Genomic DNA, 26,744 nt, shown 5'->3' on the forward strand with positions numbered 1-26,744 from the left:
CTGGCTGAGGTCCGCCAACTTCTCGGCAGATGTCCAGAGCACGCTCATGGACATGCCGTTCGATGGCCGTCGCCTCTTTGGCGACAAGGCAGACCATGCGCTTGAGCGCTATAAGGACTCCAGGGCTACGGCCAAGTCCTTGGGCCTCTCGGGCCAGCGCCAGCAATCGGCTGCCTTTCACTCCTTTCGTGGCCACGGAAGGGGTGCGCCCACACGCGCCGCCAGCCACGCACCGCAGGGCAATACCCAACGCGGTGGCGGCCGTGGGAACCGTCGTCCGGGCAGTCCACACCTTCCCCCGCAGCATCCGCCTCAAAACCCTTCTCGTCCGTGCTTCCAGGCCCATGTGACGCCAGTGGGGGGCAGGGTTCGCCATCACCACCTCCACTGGCGCACTGTCACATCGGACAGGTGGGTGCTGCAAATCGTCCGAAGGGGCTATTCCCTCCCCTTCGAGGCGACTCCTCCAGCCATGCCACCGCAGAACCACCGTGTATCGGGCGATCATTTGCGACTTCTGCAGGAGGATGTTACGGCCCTCTTGGCCAAGGGGGCCATCGAGCGCGTTCCTGGGCCAGAAGTAGGGTGTGGTTGCTACTCCCACTACTTTCTGGTACCCAAGAAGGGCAAAGGGGGCCTACGCCCTATCTTGGACCTAAGGAACGTCAACGGCTTCCTCCGGAAGGAGAAGTTCAAGATGCTGACACTGGCTCAGGTCCTGGCTGCCCTGAACCCAGGAGACTGGATGGTAGCGTTGGACTTGCAGGACGCTTACTTTCATATCCCTGTCCTGCCTGCCCACAGGCGCTACCTGCGGTTCATGGTGGGCCACGAGCATTTTCAATTTACCGTGCTCCCCTTCGGCCTTACCAGCGCCCCACGGGTGTTCACAAAGGTGATGGCGGTGGTCGCAGCTCATCTGCGCAGGTTAGGGGTTTCAGTCTTCCCCTACCTCGACGACTGGTTGTTGAAGGCGGGCTCGCCCCAGACAGTCGTCAGCCACCTCCAGACGACGGCAGACCTCCTGCACCTGCTGGGGTTCTCCATCAATGTGCCGAAGTCACACCTGTGCCCCGCTCAGAAGCTCCTCTTCATCGGAGCGGTTCTGGACTCGGCGCGGTTTCGGGTTTATCCGCCCGAACAGCGGGTCCGGGATATTCAGGCTCTGATTCCCATCTTTCAGCCGTTATCCCGGGTTTCGGTCAGGTTGACGCTGCGGCTTCTGGGGCTGATGGCCTCCTGCATCCTACTGGTGCATCACGCCAGGTGGCGGATGCGGGCTCTGCAGTGGGACCTGAAGTTTCAGTGGGCCCAGCATCAGGGCAACCTATCCGACCACGTCCTGATCTCGGAGGGCACTGCGAGACAACTGCAGTGGTGGCTTACGGACCGCGATTGGGTCAGCGGCAGATCCCTCTCCCTTCCCCAACCGGAGCACGTGGTTGTGACGGACGCGTCCCTCCAGGGCTGGGGAGGCCACATGGGAGAGGCGGAGATCAGAGGCCTCTGGTCTCCGGCGGAGACCCGGCTCCACATCAACCTGTTGGAGCTCCGGGCGATTCGTCTGGCACTGAAGGCATTCCTCCCCTCTGTCCGGGGGAGTGTAGTGCAGGTATTCACGGACAACACCACCGCCATGTGGTACTGCAACAAACAAGGCGGGGTGGGGTCGTGGATCCTTTGTCAAGAGGCTCTTCGCCTTTGGCAATGGCTGGAACGCCAGGGCGTGACCCTGGTGGCTCAACACCTGGCAGGTTCTCTGAACGCCAGGGCGGACGAGCTCAGCCGCCGGTGCATGATGGATCACGAATGGCGTCTGAACTTGGACGTGGCGCAAGGCCTCTTTCAGCGATGGGGAGAGCCTTGGTTAGATCTATTCGCCACCGAAGAGAACGCGCAATGTCATCTGTTCTGCGCGTTGGAATTTCCAAGGCGGCACTCGCTCGGAGACGCTTTTCGCCGCGAGTGGAGTTGCGGTCTGTTGTACGCCTTTCCGCCTATACCACTTCTGCCCAGAGTGCTAAAGAAGATCAAGCGCGACCGGGCCCAAGTCATCCTTGTGGCTCCGGACTGGGCGAGAAGGTACTGGTATCCAGAGCTACTCAGTCTGTCAGTCGATCCCCCGGTTCGTCTGCCTCTTCAGGAGGACCTTCTGTCGCAGCAGCAGGGGACGGTCCTCCACCCGAACCTGTCCAGTCTCCACCTCCATGCTTGGAGATTGAGCGGCGACAGTTGAGGCCATTTGACTTGCCTCCTGAAGTTTGTAACATCATTCTGGCAGCCAGGCGTCCCTCCACAAAGTCGGTATACGCCTGCAGGTGGAACAGATTTGTGGCATGGTGCACAGCAAAGGCTGTGGATCCCCTCAATGCCCCTCTTTCTGAGGTTCTTCTCTTCCTTCTTTCTCTTGCCCAGCAGGGCTCTGCTCTGGGCACTATCAAGGGCTACCTTTCTGCCCTTTCAGCCTTTCTCAGGCTGCCTGATCAACCTTCTTTGTTCAAATCCCCTATTGTAAATAGATTTCTTAAGGGCATCACACACACGTTTCCTCCTGTTCCGTTTGTGATGCCTCAGTGGGACTTGAACCGGGTTCTTACCTTTCTGATGTGCGCTCCCTTTGAGCCACTTCACAACTGTCCTCTTCGCCTTCTGACATCGAAGACTGCTTTCCTGGTTGCCATCACCTCTGCCAGGAGAGTGAGTGAGCTCCAGGCCCTTTCTTGTACTCCACCTTTCCTTTCTGTCCATCCGGACAAAGTGGTGCTGCGTACCAAACCTTCTTTCCTGCCCAAGGTTGTCACGGCCTTCCACATCGGGCAGTCTATCACCTTGCCAACCTTCTTCCCGCCACCGCATCCCTCTAAAGAGGAAGAGCGGCTCCACCGTCTGGACCCAAAACGTGCGCTCTCATTCTACTTGGATCGCACACGCCAGTTCCGGGTGGATGACCAACTCTTTGTTGGTTACGTGGGCGCTAAGAAGGGGAAAGCGGTGCACAAGAGGACCATCTCCCGGTGGATCATCCTGTGTATCCAGGCATGCTACTCCTTGGCTAGGAAGGAGCCCCCGGTTGGACTGCGGGCTCATTCTACCCGAGCGACGGCGGCTACCACTGCCCTGGGCAGGGGTGTGCCCTTACAAGACATCTGTCAGGCAGCTAAGTGGGCATCGCTGCACACGTTTGCAAGACACTACTGCCTGGACAGCCAAGTCCGGAGGGATGGCTTCTTTGGCCGTTCCGTCCTCCAGGACTTTCTGGTGTGATTATTGGTTCGCAGACCCACCACCGGGGTTGGTATTGCTGGGGTATCATTCTAAGGTAAGGAATCTAATACTAACGTGTCTCTTTCAGATGCACAAGTTACTACTTGTGTAACGATATATCTGTAAGAGACATTAGTTAGTATTAGATTCCTTACCGACCCACCCATCCTCCCCGTTCTGCGAACCAATATCTAGAGTTAGGGCTGTCCCCTTCAGGGCCCTAGTTTCAATGGCACCAGTGTTGGTTTTTAACATGGCTCTGCGTTTCTGGCGCGGAAAAGCTGTGTCTAAGAACTGACGTCAGCACGCGGAGGCGGCGTCTAAGTACTCCGACGACGTCATCAAGGCGCCCACGACGCCGACGACGGACGCGGAGCCGCAGAGGACGCCTACCGACGCGCAAGGGTACTGCTACGCTAAAGTTTCCGGATCCAGTCTGACGCCTGGGGATATTCTAAGGTAAGGAATCTAATACTAACTAATGTCTCTTACAGATATATCGTTACACAAGTAGTAACTTGTGCATCTAACCATTTGGCACCTGTGGTCCTAATGTTTCCCTATCTAAGCCTCCCACAGGAGTACATGAATATCCTAGAGGAAGCCCCCAGACCCACTGCTAAAGCATACTGTGCAGCAAAGCTGGTCGACTACTATAAGTCCAAACACCTACACCCCATAAAATTAGCAGTCCAGGACATTCTGTTATTTGCTCCACCTACAAAAATCTGGGTTATTGTATACCTCCACAAGCCTGCACCTTGCGACTATTACCTTATACGTGCAATACAGGGACACTCTTCCCTTTTAGAATCCAAGTAATTAAAGTCTTCATGGAAGGTCTTAAAAGACTTCTCCCACCCAGAGTTCCACCTGCAGCTCTCTGGAATCTTAATATTGTGCTCACAAGACTCATGGGTCCCTACTTTAAGCCATTGTCCTCCTGTCCTTTGAAGCTCTTATCCTTGAAAGTAGATTTCTTGATAGCTCTCTATGGCATATGAGTTTGTTATAGAGCCTTTTTTTTACATGCAGGATTGAGCTTAGAACCAGGCCTAATTTCCATTTTATGGTGGTCTCTTCTTCTCATATCAACAGTTGAGCTACCCAACTTTTTTTTACTCACGAAGACTAGTTTGCCCAAAGGGCCCTTCACTCCTTACACATTAAAAGAGCCCTAGGGAGTGCTCCAGTGAGCCCTTGTCAATCATGGTGGCTCTGTGAATCGGCTCCTAAGCGCTAATCCTTCAGCAACATTCTTCCTACTACGCTGCTGCCACCATAATTGATTAAATCTACTGTCCTGAAGCAGGAAGGCAGCTCGTTCGTTGTTTGCTGGCCCCTGCAGCGACGCGGTCCCTCATTGCTGTAGGAGGCGTGTATGCCTTGCGGACTGTACACCCCTGGTTGGCGGCTGCCACAAAAGCCAAAAGGGCGAAGTCCTGTGAAACACCATCTGCCGTGAGTTTGATATGCCTGGCCATGAGGCCCAGGGCTACTAACTATCCAGTATAAGTTCGATTTTCCTGATGCGGCTGGCCTCCCCTCGTGGCTGTGGTCTCCTGAAATACAGAGTAGCGTTGCGCATCGCTCTGCCACCTGGTTAACTGTGTGGGCCTGTGAGGCCATTCTAACATGTTGGAAACTTCTTCTGCACTTCTGGCTCAATCCCTACTACGTGGCACATTGATGTGGCGCTCCAGCACTTTTCCCGCTTTTTGGGTGTGATTTCCTTGCGGCAAGCAGCCTACCTGCTAGATTACGGAGTGCATGGCAGCCTCTGGATATCGTGCCTTACAGATCGCCATTTGGCACCAGCCTCTGCAGTGCAACCATGCTAGATGCTCTGACCCCTGGTACCCTGTTGGGGCCTGTAAGGCATTGTAAGGGCCTTATGATGTTGTCATGCAGTTCTTGTGGCCTATTCCTCAGATGGGGTGAGACTTGCTGGGACCCTAAAGTTTTGCACTTGTGCTTGGGCTTAGCGACCCCTGTACTCCACGGCCACCTTGCTAGCCTGGTGCGCGAACAACTGCTTATTGTCGTTCTAGCAGATGGACTGGCTTGCAGCTCTACGGTGAGGAGATAGCTCTACCTTACTCGGCTCTTACTACTGCCCACTGCTGCATGTTTTAGTTGGACTTGACTCTGGCTGATTGTTGTGCTGGTCGCCCCTCATCTCTCCTGCGCCATGGGCAAGCTTGATGAACAGTCTTGACTTAACCTTTGAAGCCCGCAAAAGTCATAAACAGGCGGTGGATGCTAGAGGGGACCCCGGTGAGGAGAGGGCGGCGGGTGGTGGTATTACCTCAACTGAGTCGCTGGCCATTTGCGGGTGATGAAAACAAGCCTCTCCACTATTGATGCGAAAATGTACTCCCTGACCTACCATATGGATGACATGAAGGAGTGCCTCGATTGAGTGGCATAACAAAACCTGAGGGGCCCCCCTGCAAGATATGCTGAAGGGGCCCCACATGCACATGTGTAGAGGCTGAGGGAGCCCGATTCTGTATGGGTAAGCCTGGGGGCCACCCACGCTGTGGGGGCCTTTTACGCCCCTGCCTCGATAGTCCCCAACAGCGCATTTATCACACAAAGCATAGAATCTTAGAGGTGGAAGATATGGCGCAACGCTACTCTGTGATGAAAGAAATGGCTAAGGAAATGGAACGTATCAAACTAAAGAATGAAGATTTGGAGGTCCGTTCACACAGATGCAACTTCCACATTCTGGGCGTTGCTGAGACTACAGAAATGGGGAGGACTATATAGAAAAAATTATACCTTTTTGGATCAGACTCCCTCTCGCGTATGTTTTTTGTGGAACGCGCGCACTGCACCTTGGCCCCACGTCCAATCCCGGGCACACCTCCACTGCTTATTATTGCTAAATTGCTTAATTATAAAGATCATGATACTATCCTGCACCTGGTGAGGGAGATGCACACTCTCACTTATGAAGGCATGTCCTCATAATTCTTTCATGACTGTACCCAGAGTGTACAGGATGTCCAGGGCAAATTTGCTCCAGTTAAGAAAAAGCTCCAGGAACTCCACATCTCCTACTTGATATTGTATCTAGCCGGCTTCCGTTTCACACTCGAGGGCAAGACATTGATTTTTGCTGAGCCAAAGCAGGTTTCTTTCCTGCTAGATAAGTACTGCAGAGCCTCCTGAAGTCCTCCTTCAGCTGTTTCCAGTCAACTGGTTCCTTATCTGGGTGATGTTGAATGAACTGAGCTGAATCTCATCTGTAGGCGGATGCGATTAGCGTTGCTGAGTGGTGTGCTTGTTAAATACAGTCATGAGGTTTTGACCCATGCGGATGACATGGCCTTTTTAATTGCCATTAACTAAGTTTGGGTAAAATGCACTATTGTTCCCCCTGCTTTTGTGAGGACTGTACAGAACTATTGGTTATTAGTTTCTCAAGCCCTTCTAGACTAAATACCTGTTGTTTGTATTGCTGCATAGGTATTTGCTGTTGAAGTTCTTGATTAGGTTATTCGACTAGAGTACATTAACAGGGCGATTGTGGCCGGTGTGTTTTTTAACAAGCTTCCTGCACGGTCTTTAAATGTGTTACGTGGAACATTCGAGGCATTGGGAATCCACGGAAATGCTGCCACATTTTAGCCTATGCGACTTGTCATAATGTCAGTATGGCCTTTCTTCAAGAAGCACATTTGGCTCCTGGCTTGATGCCTACTCCGGCCAAGGCCTGGGGGGTATCATAGATACTTTTCTTCCTATTCAACCTATTCACAAGAGGTGGCTATTTCAATTCACAGATCCCTCAACTTTCACCATCTACACACATTTTCTGACCCATGAAGTCATTACTTATTGGTTCTGGGAATGTTTGACTCTGTACATGTTGCTTTAGTGAACTCTTATGCCCCCGATGTAGATTTTTCTAATTTCTGTACACAAATCACCTCTGCTCGCTTCATGTGCAAGTGTGGTTTTAGTGGGGAGACCATATTGCAGTCTTGGACGTATCTGTGGACTGGACCAGGGGTACGACCCACTACCACAATAAGGCGGGTGGTATTAGTAAGAGTGGTGGAATCTTGAAGTCCCTTAGGGGTGAGGTGCGGCAGCTAGAATGTGCTATTTAGGCACTTGAAGAGGCATAAGTTCGAGATAGGGACATTCAGGTCCCGGAATCTCTGCATTTTAAAATCCGGAATACAAGGTGACCGCTGACCGGTAGATATGCTTCTGTAGCAAGTATTAGGCTTTCCACTCTTATGGTGAGGGATACAGTCCTGGGCACACCCTTGCATCAAATATTCATCCTAATTTGGCGGCGAATCATGTTACCGGAATTTTGGGGAAGGATGGACAGCTGCTTCATGGCTCAAGAGCTCTCCTGGATGCCTTTACTGCTTATTATAAACACTTAAACAGCTCCCTTGTTCCGGACCCTCCACCTGCTATCCATGAGTTCCTGGATCATGCCTTTCTGGCATGGCCCACTGCTGATCAGAGGGAGGGTCTTTGTCAACCAATTACACTGGAAGAAAATAAAGGGGCACTGCATGTAGATTTAGAATATGGCTTGTCAGACCTGGCTCCTATTCAAGTATATCGCAGCACCCGACCGTCCCATCCAGATAGGAAGATTCGTATGGTTAAATGCTCGAGCTGGGCGTTGATGCGGCTGGCGGACCGGAGTGGAGTTTGCCCCCGGTTTGCGATGCAGGCTGAAGTCGCCCGCCCATTATCTGTTCCCACATGTTGCTTCTCATCCGGCGCTCTTTACTGTGTTAGGACTTAAATAGTTTCGGTTCATGTGCGATTTGTTTCCTAATCGTTAGTTCCTTTCCTTGAGGAATTCATTGATTCGAATTCTTCTCATGTGGTAGATATGCTTAGTTACTATATCCTCAAATATGTCTAAAGAAGCTGCTCCCTACTTTTCCTGAGACCCCAGAGGATTGGCAGCACTTGTCTTTCTTGCTGGCCGATCCCTTGACCACACACATTGTAACCCACCTGTACTCTATGATTTCTTAGGCTGCTTCTGAACCAGAATGGCGGACCCATATGCAAATTTCCACTGATTTAGCCCTTGATATTACTGATCAACAATGGTCCTTAATGGGAAGTATGGACTTATCCATTTAAAATATTTACATGGGGCGTATCACACTCCGGAAAGCCTATTCAAATGTGGCACATCATCTGACCCCATTTGCTGTAGATGTGCTGCCCCAATGGCTGACTTCGTCCATCTTTCATGGCTATGCCCTAAGATTGTGGCCTTCTGGGCTCAAGTGGCATGTACCTGGTGTAGGAAACTGGACTTATGTTGCAGTTATCCTCCTCACTTTTTGCCCCCCTTTTAGCTACTAGATTGTATTGTAATTGCATTTATATAGTGCTTACTAGCCCTAATGAGGCGTCTAAGCGCTTTTTCGGTGAGTAGCACACTACTCTGTAACCTATAAAGGATTAGTGGTGAATTAGTACAGTGAAATATGAAAGTAAGTTTAGTGGTGGATATGTTAGTCAGTTATTTGGCTTGAGTAAGATAGTGGGGGGGATAGAAGATGGTAATGGTTTGCCTTTATATGGCGCTTGCTACCCCTGATGAGGTGTTGAAGCGCTTTTTCGACGAGTAGCACGCTACTCCGGAACCCATAGTTGCGGATTTTCGACTGACAGTACACCGAGGCCTGCTAACCAAACCTCCGTGCCAGTGCTCCTTCCCCAAAACAAGGTGTTGTCCAATTGTGCTACAATTGGCTAAGGACGATAGCACTCCTGTAAGTCCCTAGTAAATGGTACCTGGGTATGAGTGCTAAAGGGGGGCCCAAAGGGCTGCAGCATTTCTTATGCCACCCTAAGGGGCCCACACACAAATTTCACACAGACTGCTATTATAGGCTGGGTGACATGGTGCAAACCACGAGTAAAAACATGACATGGCACACTCCTGTGTGTGATGCCGAAGTCACTGCATCTAATATATGTAAGTCACCCCTACAGCATTTCTTTGAGCCCTAAGGCCCTATTGTATGTGAGGACATATCTGCATGAGCAGAAATGCCCCTGTGATGTCTAGTTCTATTACTGGATATTTCAAGTGAGCAGGCAAGCTATCTCAAGGTATGTACTGGGCATTGGTCAAAACGAGTTCCCAAGCTGCATAATGGCTTCACTGAAACATGGTGTTCAGTATCAAACACCTAGTATTAATAAATCCACACTGATCCCAGTGATGGATTTATTAATACATGCACACAGAGGGTACTTTAGAATACCCCTGAAACCTACCAGCCCTCTAGTGTGCTGGCTGACTGGTCCAGTCCAGCCTGCCACCACGACTAGATTCTGACCGCCAGCTGTGAGAGTCCACGCTCTCAGGAGGTCAGGAACAATCCCTGCTCTGCAGCAAAGTGTTTTACACCACCTCCAGAAAGGCTTGTAAATTAGCATTCCAAGGCAGAGAGCTTCAAAGAGCACACTGCCTTTGGTATGCGAATCTCGCTTCCCACAGAGGTGAGGAGAAGCCAACCCCCCTGACCAGGGCCCATTTGGTTCCAGTACAGGCTGGAAAATTAGTAGTCATAAAGGCATGTCCACCCTTAGGCTAGTTCAAACCCTAAGGTGAGCTACCTGATGTGGATACGATATTTAAGTCTGCCATCTTGATGATGGCAGAATTAGGAGCTCTGGGACAGGGTTATGCCCACTTCCAACAGGAAGTGGTCATATATGTGGCGTAGTGATCCCAGGGGAAAGTAGCCCATTGGCTATAGTTCCCTAATGCCCCAAAATCTAGTATTTAGGGGAGCCCTGCTGACCTCAGGACACTGAAGAGGTGGGAGAAGCAAGGAAAGTGGAGAAGCAACTGTATTGGTGCCAACCCTGCCAGCCTGTTTGCTGTTCCCCCTGATTGCGCTAAAGTTATCTTATCCTGCAGCTGTTGTGCCTTTAAAAGCTTGGGAGGACTGCCTGCCTTCAACAAAGACCCAGGAACTTCCATGGAGCTGCTTCCCTGCATCCAGCACTTCAAAAGAACTGTGAGGACTCAGGACCGCCGCAAACCCGACACCGAAAAGCACCACTGCACCCTTGCCCACTAGCCCAAGTTGAAGTGAGCAACAGTGCCAGTGTGGTCCCCCAACCCTCCATACACAAATTTCACCTTGGGTTTGCCTACAGAGGACTCGCCGACGGCACCTGCAGCCTCTTTGTGCAGGCCTCCTCTACTGCAAGTGTCACTGGTGACGAAAACTGGACGCCTCAGAACACTGCTGCACCCTGCCATCCTGACCCAAGGAGAAGAGGACCAAAGGTGTCCCCACATCCCCGAACATCATGAGACCAGAGCCCTTGGGTTGGTTCAGCTGGACTCGTCTCCCAGTCCCAGCTTGCATCCTCTTTGCAACCAGACCATTCTCTATTAAAGTAAGTGGGACACCCAATTCTGTAACACACTTCTGCACCTGGACGGCCCAGAGACTCCTGAGGTGACCTGGTGGTGTGGCCTTGGGCCTTGCCTCATTCCCACCTTAAGTTGAGGAGGTTGGTCCCCTAAGTCACAGTGAAGTTCCCGAATGCAGTTCATTAGCCCCCCCCAACCCCCCCTAATTTGATAAAATTAGGCACCCATGCTGAAAAGCACCTCTGCTTCCGGCTGCCCCAGTGCCGCCGAAGGTGACCTGATAGTAATGCATTGGACCTTGCCCCATACTGACCTTTAGTCCAGGAGATTGGCTCCGTAAGTCGCTGTGAAGTACCTGTATGCAGTGTAGGTCTTTCCTCCATTGGATAACATTACCTTTCCCCAAATTTGCACTTTTGAAAGCTGTAAAATTCATAACTCAAAAAGTACTTTCCGGATTCCGATCTTGGTATCTAAATTCATATAAAAGTGTGATATTTTTATAAATTGGTGTCTGATTTCTTTGAGTGTGTGCCTCACTTACTGCTTTTGTGTGTTAAATAAATGCTTAGCACTACTTTCTGCTATGCCTAACTGCTTGCCCACACTAGCACAAAAGAGAGCATTTGGGGTGTACTTTGTGCCTCAGTCATTCTTTTGGGGGTTGCCTTGACACTTTACACAGTGTACCTCTTTTTGGTCTTCTATATAAAGAGCCAGCTTCCTACACCTTGAACATTATGGTGGATGGTGTGGTCACTGTTACTCCCTTGCCTTGTGTTCTAATGGATGCTCAAAATCTCTATAGGAACTATTGGGGATGGCATCCCTCTTGGGTCGGAGACGGGTCACATTGACATAGGGGACAACAGGAACCCCAGATTATGAGAGTTGGTTGAAAGATATGGTTATGTGTAGTGACTTGGCTGAGTCCTATGCTGAATTGCTTTTGCTCACCTCTAGGCCAAAACATTTCTGAGGCTTTCTTCAAGACTATTTTCAAACTTAGGACGGGTCTAGTCCAATGTTGTACTTCTCTGTATTATAATGTAATAACTGTGAAGAGCTTGTGTTCCCTCAATATGATAACAGGGTGTTATACAATTTTATGTATGAAGGGGAGAATTAATTTTGGGGACGGGTGGGGAGGCAGGCCAGCTCATGATTCTCGATTTGATATCCCGATCAATGTAGCACTCTGGGGAGTTGACGCGTGATGTACTGTGTTTGATTCTGATTGGTTATGATTTTGTTTTCTTATTCCATTGAAATATGTAAAGCAATAAAAATAAATGATAATAAAAAGAGCTCTAAGGTACTTTTTTTTTAATGGAACATACCTATAGCTGACAACTTTAAAGAAGCAACGGTGTCAACCCCACACACATTTACTATGCACTACTGCGTGGATATTCTTGTCCATGTTAAGGTTGGCCAGACAGTATTCAGAGCTTTATTTCACACATCTGTATCCTCCACAGACTAGCCACCACTTTTGAGAGTTCTGTTTTATAGTATATGCAGAGCATGTGTATCCACAACTGCATATGCTACAAACTGAAAATGTTACTCAAGTTGTAAGCATCTGTTTGTAGCTTGTAGTGCTGTAGATTCACATGCACCCTCCATCCTCCCCAGAGTCAGCTTTTTGTGTTACACATGCCTGTATATTAACATCTACTACTTAGTCATCATTTTGTACTAGTTCACCACTACATACCTATCCTCACAAGCTGTGCGAAAAAGTCTAACAATGGAGTTGAGGCCAATGCACATTGCCAACTAAGAGAGAAGTGACATGTTATCTTGTTAGTCTAAAAGACTTCTTCAAACAAAAACAACTTGCTAAGTCTGAGCCCAACACCAGATGGCAGGAATACGCAGAGCATGTGAATCTACAGCACAATAAGTTACGAATAGATGAATACGAGTTAAGTAACATTTTCATTTCTGTGTAGTGGCTTATTTTCTTATATCATGGCCAGCACAAAAGTTAGGAGGCAATCCTATTTGCAGTTGGGGGTTAGGACTTTAGACATCTAGAGGCCCTCGAGAGGTGGGTGCATAAACAAACAAATGTACTTGCTTTAGCTTTTCCAAAAAATATTTGATCTGATTGCAGAAACTATACCATAACCCTGTTGAGTGCTAAGAGTCTGTGAAATGTCTGATGTACAGAATGCAATAAACACTTCTTCTGAATATAGAAAGCCTGTATACCATCAAAGGCAATGAGTGATTGACTTACAAACTCATAGTTTTTAATTATGTTCAAGTATGATCATGTTCTTATTCCGATGGATGAATTGTAGACATTTGTAATATGTTTTTGTGTGTTTCTTTTGGTAGGATTGTTGGTCGCCTACTGCCACAGATTTGATATTCAGATGCAATCTTCAAGGATATATTTCGTAGCCTGCACAATAGGTTTGTATTACGGGAACAGGCGTAACTACATCAAATAATGTTACAACTCTTATGTTGGATTAATTAATTTTTCATTTCTGAAAATTGCATATAAAAATTCCACAGAGGAAGCTGATAATCAGTGCAAGAGGATTTAAAAAAATATTCCAATGTGATTTAAAAATATCAGCTAGGACAGCCCATAACATTCCTGTATCAATCTGATTTAGATTTTTTTTTTGTCTACGTGAGACAATTATTATTTTTTTTAACGTTTCTGGCGGTTCAACATAACCTTAGGATATCGTTGATATCACATTTATTTTAAAAGAAAGGACCTTGACAACTCAAATAGTCATTTCTTGGGCTGTTAAGTTCCTTAAATAATTTGTATTATCTGCTGCTTTTGCTATTTGATTCACACTTTGAAAAGTTTTGCAGAGGCCAAAGGCACAGAATGTTATAAATAATGGCTTGTTCGGCAGTTGTATCTAGACACTTTGTGTATATACTATATAAACTGTCCTGGACGTTTGCAATTTTGTCAATTTTGTCTAAGGATGGGAAACTGCATAACTTCTTATGATTTGCAAACTGTTTTTTGTATGTACTTTGTATTTTTCAATTTCCTATATAAACTGCTTCCTATATATTTTCGGCCTTAGGGCATTGCATTTCTAGCCCTATGCCTGGATGTCATAGAGAGCAGTCACAAATGAAGGTCACTTTCCCGATCTGCAGTTTTGCGTGCACGTTCACATTTGGCACTCGACAAGAGAGCAGTTCAATCTCCGCAAATTTATATAATGTGAAATAGTCGACGTGGGCCATTACCATTTCTATTCCCAATACATGCTTACCGTGATCACACCTATACCTACATGTTTACTGGATTTAATCACTCTGAAGTGTATAGGTAGGCAGGTTTGACTTATGTTTACCATCTCTGGGTACCAGGTCCCCCCTACATCCAATCTTGCTATGTTTCCAGACGTAGGCACAGACTATGTTGACTAAACAAGACAATTTTCAAATTTTCTTTTTCCAAGTCCTGTTGTGTCTATAAGATCTGGGTCTGCTCCATAAGTTTTAATAATGGAAGCACCTGGTTCAACCTAAACACTCACAAAAAAGTAGTAGTCCTAGTTAGTTAAAACAGTGTATTGTCAGTCTTGTACTGTTTTAAGAAATTGGTAACTTATCCATTCCGGTATCTACTGCTAAAAGCTTAATGGTCGAATTTGACACTCACCTGCTTATAGATGATCAATTTCACACATTAATCTACAAATGCTCCTACTGAGAGTGCTGAGTGAAATCTTTCAATTTCTAAACACAGACCAAAAAGGATGGGCTGTCCCTGCATTGATAGGACCGTGAGTTGGCTACACTAACACTCTGTAGGTTTGTGTACCAACATGCTCACTCTGCCCGCTGTTTAACTCCAATTTCTTCCACCTTCCTGCTTACTCCCACACCAGCTCCCCTTGGCTTTCCTCCCACCTACTCCCTTTTGCTTCTACCCTTTGTCTCACTCTTGCCTCCCCCATTGCTTCCGCCTCCTTGTCGCTCTTCGTTGCATCCCTACTCCCACTTTCTCCCCATTGCTTTGACCCCCTCGGGCATCTCACAGTTTGCTCAGACCTTATGCCCGTTCCTCATTGCTTCCACATCTGGCCCGCTCACAGTTGTTTTGTAAACAAAGTAAGGCCCTTGTAGGTAATAAGTCCAGTAGCCAGTCATGTAGATTATAAGAGCAGGTTTATTTAGTTACAAGTAAGATGGTAAGAATGCCCCCTGGGAGCGGCATCCTGCTGCTCAGCCCCAATCATTCTAGGTGCCACTCATACACACCATGCACTCATGAACATTCTATTACATCACATTCACACCTGCTGAGAAGCAGGGAACTAAGAGATAACAGGATACAACATGTTGCTCCCATCCCTTCCATTAGCTCCCCTTTTCTTCTCACCCTCCTGCCTTCTCCTGTTTCTTAGGCTCTCAATGGTTCCCACCTTTCGGCATGCTCCGGTCGCTTCCCTCCTTTCGCCACTTCTCATTGCGTACCCCACTCCTGCCTGCTCCTCGTTTCTTTTGCTCCCATTGCTTAAGCTGTCATTGCTTCCCACCTTTCCACCTGCTCTGGTTGCTCCCCTACTTTCACCCACTTCTCATTGCTTACTGCACTCCTGCCTGCTCCCTGTTTCTTCCACAACTCCCGACGGCTCCCCATTGCTTTCAACCTGCTCCCTCTTGCATCTCTGATCCTGCCCGCTCCCTGTATGCCCCACTAACCTTTGCTCCCTCAATCGCACCTACTCCAGGTTGCTTCACCTCTCCCGTCCGCTCCCCTCTGATTCGCCTGATCCACTTCCCATTGCTTCCCACCCTCAGCCTGTTCCCTGTAGCTCCCCCTCCCTCACCCTGTAACTTCCTTACTCCTACCCTCTGACCTAGCTTCACTTTTCCTGCTCGCTTCTGTAAGTTCCACATGCTCGTTGTAGCTTCCCCCATGCCTGCTCTGTGTAGCTCCCCCCCCCGACAGCTCCTAGTAGATCCCACCCCTCCTGTCCACTCCCTGTAGCTTCTACCACTCCTGCCTGCTCCCTGTACATTATCCCGCTCTTGTCCACTTCCCGTTGCTACTGCCTCTCCCTCTAACTCTCCGTTGCTTCCACTATCAAAGCCAGCTCCTTGTTGCTTCCTACCCTCTGCTTCTCAGGTTTTCTGACGTCTTTGACACTCCTGCCTGCTCCCTGTACATTATCCCGCTCTTGTCCAGTTCCCGTTGCTACTGCCTCTCCCTCTAACTCTCCGTTGCTTCCACTATCAAAGCCAGCTCCTTGTTGCTTCCTACCCTCTGCTTCTCAGGTTTTCTGACGTCTTTGACACTTACAAGAAATTGTAATGCTGACTTAAATCTTTATTGTGCATGTTGAAAAATATCATAAGATTTTTCCCTATATATCATGCATTTATTATTCGATAATTTCCACACATTATGTTTGGACATATATGGAAAATGGCAAGTATGGTAAAAATTCCACTTTTTATATATGATGAATTGACTTAAATCTGTTGTATTTAATATTATTTTGAGCTAATTTGTTTGCTAAACATTCCAAAGAGAACATGTCTGTTGCATTTTCACATAAGATTGTAGACATAACTCTATTCCTCCTTGTCCCACCTCAAAAATGTAGAAAGTCCCTCTATCACCTAGACACAAACCTGTTCTTCAATGGATATATTGCTCACAATATTGCTTTGGGAGATGTAACTGGGAGAAATAAGTACAGTCTCTTTTGCCTTGCTCTGTGTTGTTGGGTCCTCTCTGGCCCCATTGAAGTCTGTCGCCGATAGAGGAAATCTCCTGTTATATTTTTCCCCCCAGACATGTCCATGTGTTTTTCACCCAAGCTCTAGTTTGGTTGGCAAGTTTAACCCTTGCTGTCTCAAGGGATGACCTGCTTTACGTTAAATTTCTGTGCCTGTTCTTATTTATGTTTGTCTTCTGCTGTCTGGATTGATGAAGAGCAATGGCCTTTTTCTTGTCTTTCGCAGCCTACGGAATTGGACTCCTCGTGACTTTTGTGGCCTTGGCATTGATGCAAATGGGGCAGCCGGCTCTTCTGTACCTGGTGCCCTGCACTCTGATCACCAGCTTTGTCGTGGCATTATGTCGCAAGGAATTCACCATGTTTTGGACGGGCAGCGGATTTGTGGTGAATACCAGTTTGATATGAGTGTCTACAAGAAATACTAATATTTTAAACTCTTACTAAAAATTAAAGTTGAGTAAAGCATTGTAGTATTATCAACATATACAACAGATAACCTCTATCATTTTGTGTTACATTTGTAGTGTATTGTTTCCCTTGTTGGTCAACCTTCCCTAGCTGAATTGTGGTTTAGGTGGACTGCATAAAACCTCTAAATGTGACTTTGAAGGAGCTTATAAATTGTCAATGGCTAAAAACAATTTTTTTTCTTGTAATATAATACAGTACGACATTGGAGAAGACTTTCAAGAAGACTTTTGAGGTTAAAAGACTACATTCATGATATGCCGTAATCTCTATTTGAGATGTGCTGGAAAAATGCATTTACCAGCAACATTGTAGAGAGTTGGTAAAGCATTCCATAATGTGTTCAGTCCTCCTGTTTTTTATTTAAAGAACTGACTTTTTTTTTTTTAACCATAAAACAAAATCTCAATGTTAATGCTTTCTATGAAAGTACCACTTTGTTTGCTTGCATAATGTTTAGCAACTCTAACCCAAAATTCAATTTATCCAAAATAGCACTTTAAATTTTCAATTGTCCGAGTTATATTATTCAAGAGATTAGACCACAATAGAGGTATCTGTGCTGCTTTTTGTCTGCATGTTACCATGGGTCGTTTGACGATTGCTTAGGGTCAGTATAAGCGTGCCACATAGCCAGCAACCAGACGTGTGCTTGCCTGTGGAGGATAGCACGCTGAACTCCTTTGGCCTTTGATTGTACATCAATAAGGTCATGGCATTGAGTCATTCACAAAGTATCCAAAAGCGTTAACAGGAGTAGTAGTAGCATCGGCCGGCGACTTAGTATTATTCAAATAAAAAACAAAATGTAGTTAGGAAAGAGTCTCATAGTTACGTTTGTCATGTTCCCTAACTTTCAGAAGTACGTTTTTGTAAGTTCAGCAAAATGTCTTAATGCAGGAGTGTGGGTTGAGGGGATGGGGGTCACAGGAGGGTGAACAAGCTTCTTAACTCATTAAAGATGGTTTTACTACTTGAGAATCTACAGGGTTTTTTTCTCGTCTGTCCTTGTTGTCTGTGTTTCTTGTCACCTCACAATGAGCATTTTTTGCATCCTGTTTTTTTTTTAATTTGTGTCATATTTTCAATGTTATCTTAAGGTGCTAGTTTCATTGCTAATAAGAGATGCTGTACTCTATCATCCCAGAGGGTTCGGTTCTGAGCCTTATGAGGTAGATTTAAACTGTCAACTTTGGAATAGGTGGCGGATCGTCTAACCTGTCTCTGTGAATTGAGCATTTCTTTGGCTACCATTAGCCCCATTAATCCTCATGAGCTGGAAATGAGAAAATGTAGACTTTCTAAGATGGAGAATGTTGGTGTTTTAGACTTGATCTCCCAATGAAATCTTGTGCAGTCCATTTGAGTAATACCGCTGACAGCCAGCCAGTACACAAATGCTTATCAGCATCCTTGGCTCACCAGGAGTGCTGAGAGCCTTTAGAATAACAATTTGTCCCACAAGGCACGTTTCGCTAAAAGACTTCATCTTGCACGTTGAAGACCAACCACTTGAGTTAGCGGAGTTTACCAGTGTCACCCTCTCAGGAGTCTGGCACTTAGAAGAGTGAATAGACTTACCTTTTTTGGTATTTCAGAGAGCTGTGCCAAGCGTTGGCCAAGTGTTTCTCTTGTGATGGTAAGCAGCCTACCTGCCTCTCTGGGGTGCTTTCTCCAAGGGTTGAGGCCTTGGCACTTTGAGGTGGACTGTTCCTTGAGAAGCAGTCTGTACTGCTTTGCAATGGACAGACTTTGACGAGATTAGCACAGGGGGCGAAAACCAGTTTTTAAAATTTTATAAAGACAGATTACCAGTGATTTAGACCGTTTGCATGCATTTCTGACATCACCCTTTGTGTTTGTAATGCTTTGGTGAATCCATTCTGTTAGACTGTTATCCATTCAAAATTGGGGGTTTCGCAGCTCTGTCGTTGTAACTGGCTTTAACTACCTCTGTAGTAATTCATCTTTAATTGGGTTTGCTCATAATAATAAACACTATGTGACAGCAACAATTTGGGGAACTTAATTATTTGGACTCTCGTATTCTTTTCAGATTGATGATCTTTTCGATGCTATATAGAGGCATTATTATGTGGAAGGCCCCGTTGCTTTATTAAAGCTTTTTGTGGACATAGCTCTTTATGGACTTCACTTGGTTGTCCGCTCCCTCGTCGTCTCATTGTTCTGATTTATTTCCCCCCTTCAGATGCTCCTGCATTGTATGTCTCTGGTTAGTTTTAAAACTCATTTTGCATCTTGGTGAGTATATTTGAGCTAAAAAAAATATCCATAAACCAATAAATGAGTTGCTGAAAGCATAACAGACCACATTTGATGAGTATGTATCCAGACTCCATTGGATGCTCCGGATGCTTTTAGCCGCACGTTTGAGTGCCTTATTTGTGATGTGCAGTCTTTCTTGTACACAACTTAGACCTCTCTCCATATTGTTACCACCATGATAGATTGTTGCGATAGCCAGTGTTTGGATGGTACCTCACATCAATAATGTGGCCAAATCCGCAAACTTTCACCTGCATAACCTGAAAATCTCAAACACCTCATTCCCATCAAACATCTGAAAACTGCAGTACAGTCGTAATTATCCACTTCGGTCTGGCAGTAGCACCCCAAATCTCCCTCGTTCCACTCAGAGCTGTTGTACACACTGGCGAGACTAGTTAATTCCGCGGCTAGATATGGCAGCATTACCCCTATACTTCGTAAACACTGGCTAATGAGGTCTGCCAGAATCACATTCAAAATCTGCTGTCTTATGTATAAACAACGCCTGTCGCATGAATACCCTTCCTAGCCAACCTCCTCAGCTGTCAGCCAACACTGCTTCTAAAATATCCTTAATACACAACAGCCAATGCCCAGAAACAGTCTTCCATGGAGTAGTCCGAGCGGCCTGCAACGCGTTGCCTCCCAAGTTCAGAACACTCACCTCATGGGATAATGAGGAAACTTGAAAGAGTCTGGTAGAATTAACTCCATTTTATTGAACAGAAGCTAAACAGATAGCTTCAGCATAAGGGGCCCAGATAGCAGCTGATAACTTTCACTGAATTTCACATCACAACATTATATTCTAAGACAGAATGCACATTCATCTTGTAAGCTAGCGGGCAGGTGTGACATCCATCAGTGCAAGGGATAGTTGTTAGATATGTAGAAATAGGTAACTGCCATACCGGATGTATGACGGTACAACGCGTGCTTTCACAACACGTACCGCTACCACGCAGGTTTTACAACGCAAGTCGTTACAACGACTTGCGTTGGGGGGGCGCTGGATAGTGAATAGTTTAATTTACTATTCCAACTCCAGTCCCCGTGGATAGTAGGGAAGGTGTTGGATAGTAAATTAAACTATTCCCTATCCTACAGCGCCCTCCAGCGCAAGTCGTTGTAACGACTTGCATTGTAAAACCTGCGTGGTAATGGTACCGCGTTGTGAAAGTTTCGTTCTAAAGGATGTTTCCCGCCATACCTAACCACTCTTCTGCAAGCAACTACTCCTTGTTATTGTGAGATAACCCCCTTAAAGCCGAATTTACTGTGCATTTCCTTCTTATTTATAATTGTTGGAGATTTCATTGGTGGTGTACTTGACAAAAGCAGTTGTCTTAGCTGGAAGCCTGAGTGTATATCCTACCCGTTTAGCCTTACATCTACCACCGTGTGAACTTCTACATCCTAAGCGGTTAAATATGATTGAACACTCTCTAATAGAAAAATGAAAAAGAATGCACCTTAGATTGTGTCTTTTGTCTCAAGCTCCATCTTCCCATCCGTCCTCATTGCAGCTTCCTCCTGTTCAGTGTAATATTTTCTTAGTGTGGTTTGCAGACACCTAACCATAGTTTACCAACTTCCTGTTTTGCAGAAGGAGCTGCCTCCGTCCCCTTTGGTCATGGCTCCTGTTGGCTGCCTCGAGCCCCTTAAAGATTCAGATGGACCTTCTTCTCAACTTGAGGGAGAGGACCAGCTGACCAATCCCAGACTACATGTAGAAGAACTGATAGACTCCACCCCATGCCCAGAGGACCAGTCTGGGTCCATCGAGGAGGATTGCAGGCGGCATTCCGAAGAGCCAGCAAAGCCAGATGTTGATGAAAATGAAGCTCCTTCAGAAAAGATCTAGAGCAAAGGAGAGGGGAAATAAAGCTTCTACGCCATGCAGCGATGCATTTCACATGGAATTTTGATGATAAATGTCTGGAAATGTTCAATTTCTGAAGCATAGGTTAAAAGAAGTGTTTATTGGTCATGATTGTCTTTATGAGATACGGTGCTTTTTTTTTGATTATACACAAAAAAGGTTCTTATGTACGAACTTCAGCTATAAAATTTTAGTCAATAACTTCAACTTATTTTTCTATTCCGTTATACCAGGCTAGTAGAATCGCAATTGTTTTGCTCTCTGAATGTATTTTCTGCGCTTTTGGCTGTTGTGCTTTAGTTTTTTGGTTTTTTTTCAGCATAGGATAACCATCCGGCAACAATGTAGAGATTGAGTTGACTGACGGGAAGGATTTAAAGGATAATAATAGGGGGGGGAGAGATTGTGTAACAATTGGATTTAGCACTTTCCCTTCATAGCACTTTACTTTTGTTTTGGTAGTATTATTTTTTTTAAGTGATATGGAAAAGGACTCATACTTGCAAAATTGCCTTGGCTTCGGGCCTTGAGGGACGTACAAAGTTGCATCTGTGGTTAATTAAGAGACACTTGTGGTAATAGGGTATTTGGCTGTTCAGGGATGTAGTATCTTCTGGTTATTTTCAGAAATAGTACCCAACTACGTATATTTTCTTCTCCTCTAGCCTCACATTAACGTAACTCCTGCATTTGACTTTCGGATCTACCAATCTCGAATAAGTGCATAGTTTTCCATCTGTGCTCCTTAGCAATTACCACATTCTGTCTCCTCGTTTCCTCAGCATGTCTTGCCCATGTGAATTTTCATCTTCCACAATGTGATCTATTAAATTTATCCTGGAATGTTTCTCCTCTGGCTTGTCGTCCTACATCTGTGAGTGTACTTTCCATTGTTTAGATCGATGTTTCAGTTCAGCACTTCGTTCCCATCACCTCGTTCTATTGCCACTCTCATTTTCTTGATTTCATTCTCTTATGCGACTTTGCCTACTGCTTTGCTTTAATCTCTTTATCTGTACCGCTATTCCTACTTCTTCTTTTTTTTAACCATTTTCCAGAAGATTCTGCCCTTGTTTTTCTTTACTTTGCTCTCCATATTTCTCTTGTGTTTGTTGCTTATCTCGTCTACAGCGATGTTTGCATTTTTAATTCCATTTCTCGCTCTGACCTCAATGCTTTCTGCTTGTTTAATTTTTTCCACCTTTTCTTTCCATACCATTCACTTTTCTTCTGGGGCCTGTGCAGTTTCTCTCATTTGCTTGTATATTCTATCATTTGTAAGTTGCCCTTGCATTTCATGCCTTCTTTGTTCCTGACTTTACTTGCTAATCCTTCAGAAATTCTTCTTTTTGCTTATTTCCCTCAATTTTATAGTTGTCCATTTCCAAAAGCCAGTTACTTTTTAGTACTTTCTGCTACTTCAGTTTTAACTTTTGCGACTCATTGTTGAAACAGATCTCTTCTACGGCAGCCTGGAGTACGCTATAAATCTGTGCTTGTATGCATGTCCAGAGTCTTCTCTTCTGATGGGTGCCAGATCCTGGGTGTCCAGCTACATCGGATGGGAGGAGGTGGAATAGTCACCACTTATCCTCTCTAAATTTTCACCTCTTCACAGTGAAGCAAACCCCACTAATCCCCACCCCTTCCCAAAAAAACTTTTAAAAATGATCAATGGTTGTCCTGCAAGGTTGTCCTACTGGTTGCCTGGTTATCTTGCAAGGGCTAGTTGGCAGAGTGAAATGTGTAGCAATATCTGGGGATGGCCTACAAGACACTTGTAGATGAGCAGCCTGGATAATTTGTCTCTTTTAACTATGCGGCCACTGCCAAAGAGAGCATTGCTTTGTAAGAGCAGAGCTGGCACGTTTTAAGCAAGTATGATCCCCATTTCCTATTGCCGTTAATGTCGCTGATGCCGTTTTATGGCTTTGTTCCAAAAGAAGCTGCAAGTGGTACACACATTTGAAGCATGGCCCTCTTCTGCAGTTTTTGCTTAGTTCTATATGAAAAGAAGGGTGTTTCATCCGGTGTGTGAAACACGCAGTTGTCTTTGTTTTTTTAAGCAATTCACAGAGTGAATACAGTTTAGAACCTGGAGATGGAGAATAAGATCTGCAGCGAGGAGAATCTGTAGGGAGGAGTTTATGTTCACTACAGTGTTGATCTTTTTTTAATTTATTACATTTTTATTACTTGAATGTAAGACTTGAAATCCGGTCATGTGCCTCCCAACACTGTCCTTCAAGGTAAAGGTCAGTGATCCATCATGTTTGTTAAATTTGCATTAAAAATACTTTTTCAAATGTTTTATAGTCTACTTTTTTCCTTGGGGATGTTTTACTTATCTTTGTTAGCAGCCAAGTCCGCCTGTCAATCTTAGCAAGTTATCCGCTGGACACCTTGAGCCACTCATATTTACTTCAGTGTACAACTTAAGTGTGGGTTTGCTCGTCATGTAACACATGGGTATTGGTTGGGCAGAAATCTGCTTCTCAAAGCTGTTCAATCCAGATATTTGCCAGATTGATACTGTGTACACACTTGTACAGCAATTTATCCTCTTCAGTTCCCTTTTTACATCTCGCCTAGGCAGCGCTTGTACTGTCTCTTCGAGACATGCTGTATTCATGGATGGACTTTACGCTCCGCCCACTTTCTGCCCATCTTTTCAATTGGCTCACGTTACTGTCCTTTGTAAATGGGGGCTTTTGATTCGTTAATAGGCTTAGTAGTTCCTCCTTTTCTCCTGTTGTAAATTCCCATGAGCCCTGCTCCTGTTACATGTGTGGTTACTCAGTATGTTTTATTTACTGTTTGTGAGCACTGTTTTCTTAATCGCTGTCTCCTAGCCTCTGTTGCAGGCACAACATGCTCTCTACAAACCAGAGTCCAACTGTTTTCGTGGCTCAGCATGGCACCTGATCATGGGCGCCACACTTTGCCCTTTAAAGAAGCTCCCTCCCTGTTCCACGCTGCCTGGCTTGTTTTATGCTTCCTCAGATTATTTTGTTTTAGTTGCTTTCGCTTTAACCCCTTCTATGCTGATGACGGCCCCCGTCCGTCATGCATCACGGTGGGCGTGTGCTGATGACGGCTGGGGTCCTTCATGATCCGGCCCACTCTTAAAAACGGCCGCACAGGCGCAGAATCGTGGCCGCGCCCAAGGGGTTAAGCATGCCGACCCTCTTACCCCTCCCACAACACTGCTTGCCCACCCTCAGAATCCCTCCAAGATCGCTTTTAAGTTTTTTTTTGTTTAATTCAAATTAAAAGCTTTTCAGTGGTTCACAATGTGTGTCGTGGCACCCCTGTGCACCGTAAAAGGTAGCCAAGGGTGCCGCTCCAAGCACACTGTTTGGGAAACAACAGATAACGCTTTCCATCATGTAAACAAGCCAAATCGGCTGTTAGATGCTCCCTCCCCGCTCCACGGTAGGACGCCTCACTTCATTCTTCATCAATTTTTTATTTTGATTACTTGCTTTGATTTGCAGTGGGCGGGTCTTTAAGCTGATTCACTGCACAAGTGTGAATCCCAATTGTGATGTTACTACACATAACGTAACATAGGCGTTGTCTTCTGGATGTTCCACTGTGAAAAATTAGCTGTAATCCTTCATGGAAGTGTATGCAGTCCTTCTTTTCTCTGCGCAAAACTGCTGTAACAAATTAACCAGCCTAACTTCGTGAGAGTGGTCAAGACTAAGCAAGTGTGTTTTCTCCGCATTTCCACCATGAAAAGTTAGCTGTAATCCTTGATGGAGGTGTATGCATCCCTCGCTTTCTCGAGCGCAATTCCTCATGTAGTTAGTGTATGTGACGTGGAGGTTTTTTCGCGTCATCTTTTACATTGAGCCAGGCATCTGGGAGGAGGAATGAGCAGGGACATGTTCTGTTTTTGTTTGTATTTTACACTAAAATTACTGTCCGGCCTCACGCGATCTCGGGGACCACATAATGCCTATTGACAACCTGATCCAGATGGGAGCTTTGTCTGCACTGGGCAGCCCTCACATGAATCTGCAAGTTAAACCTGTTAAGTTTCGCAGGTCTGGAACTGCAGTCTCACGCCCTGAATAAGGTCTGCAAATGTATACAGGGAACAATCTCGGAGAGGCACCATCAACATAGCTGTTATGGTCAGCTCTTTGTGTTTCTGGGCATCAGTAGCGGCCCGTGGTGGGAGTGCATTTGGCGATGCAGTGCACGCAATGAAATTCATTTCATTTATTTATTTGTTTACTTACCTCTGTTTGGCCGTATTTTGAATTTTACTACCCCCTACCCTGCCTCTCCCCCGCCCCACGTCAGCACCCAGCAGCACTCCCACCACGGGGCGCTACTGCTGGGCATGCTCCAAGGGGAAGACACCTCACCAAGATGGGTTCTCGGTTCACTCCCGAAAGTGTTATTTTTCAGAGCTACATTACTTTGCAAGTGAATCAACCATTCAATCTGCTGCTGTTCCTGCAGCCTTGCTTTGTTTTGTGTGATTTTAAGGATGGAGGATTCACATTTGTTTGCATAATATCAAGAGCTGCAGTAGTGTTGGGTGCAGCATCAAATAAAATCACTGCAGTATTCGAAAAAGAGTGGAACTTCTACTGCCGACTCTTTTCGTGGCAAGTTATATAACCAGGGTCCACATATGCCTGCTAATGTATGATTATTAATTAACATCATGGCAGAACCTCAATTCCCTGCTTGCGTTGCAGGCGGGGTGGACACGTTTCCACTTGTTTCTTAACTCTAGCCCTACTAGTGGGGCACACATCTCCGCATACATGTTACCACTGCCATATCAAGAAAGTGGTTTCGGTGAGAGTGTGTGCAGGTGAATAGTTACTGTCAAAATATTCTCCAGTTTTTGCGCTTGGAAAGAGCACGTGTGAAGATCGGTATCACGCGTCGCTTCATAAACCAATCCAGCTACAAAGTGTTAATTCCGCAATTTATTAGCATGCGTACACTAGTGAAAAGAAAAATGTTTGCAGAATAATTTTCAGCATGTGCCAAACTCAACATATATACTTCCTAAAGGTAGATTATATTAAAAACATGCAGAGTCGTTTACTTATGAGCATTTCCTTTACTTTTCATCAAAAGACTTCAGCACACATCTTGACTGTTGTGCATCATTTTGTACGATCTTCAGAATTCTCAGAAAACTGTAAACTATGTTGTTGGGCACCGTTATATAAACAGAAAATAACTTTGCATGACAGTACTTTCAGAAAATCAGCTCTTTGCAGCATATTTTTAAACATATAAAACTTCTCTACGAATCACACATATTTGTTACCTGATGGAGTTTTTCTTCTTGCCTCTCAAACCTTCCTATAAAAGCAGTCGCTCTTTTCAACCTTCACCTCCCCCCACCAATTTGAGTGTGTCCTCTTGACCCATAACCTGGCAAAATTCTAAAGGCTCTCCAACTTGTGCTCTCTGTCCACTTGTGAAAAATGAAAGTTTTGTACAGTCAGGAATGTTAATTTAAACAGATACATTTGAAAACAAAACTATCTACTGCCTCACCCCTTCGCATCTCGCAATCCCACTGACCGCTGTCGTCCCTCGCACTTCTATCCGCTCTATACTGCCTGCTCACACATACTGAGCACAATTTCTTTCCCGTGCCGTTTCCGTTCCCCAATCCCACACGATCCCTCTCTATTCCTTTCTACCT

At 45.9% G+C, this 26,744-nt stretch overlaps 1 protein-coding gene across 2 annotated transcripts in view; it reads left to right on the forward strand.

Moving 5' to 3' along the window:
• Positions 1–23,365, forward strand: part of SPPL2B (signal peptide peptidase like 2B) — a 128,521-nt gene extending 105,156 nt beyond the window's left edge. Inside the window, exons 13-15 of one of the 2 annotated variants that reach the window (XM_078668824.1) lie at positions 13,016–13,093; positions 16,640–16,868; positions 20,780–23,365. In XM_078668824.1, coding sequence (XP_078524950.1) covers positions 13,016–13,093; positions 16,640–16,821 — 260 coding nt within the window. In that variant the 3' untranslated portion in view covers positions 16,822–16,868; positions 20,780–23,365. The remainder of the gene's footprint in view (positions 1–13,015; positions 13,094–16,639; positions 16,869–20,779) is intronic. The other variant, XM_078668823.1, reaches the window with a different exon arrangement.
• The last annotated feature ends 3,379 nt before the right edge of the window (positions 23,366–26,744 follow it).

The sequence above is a fragment of the Lissotriton helveticus genome, chromosome 12 (genome assembly GCF_964261635.1).
Source record: "Lissotriton helveticus chromosome 12, aLisHel1.1, whole genome shotgun sequence".
NCBI classification, from domain to species: Eukaryota; Metazoa; Chordata; class Amphibia; order Caudata; family Salamandridae; genus Lissotriton; species Lissotriton helveticus.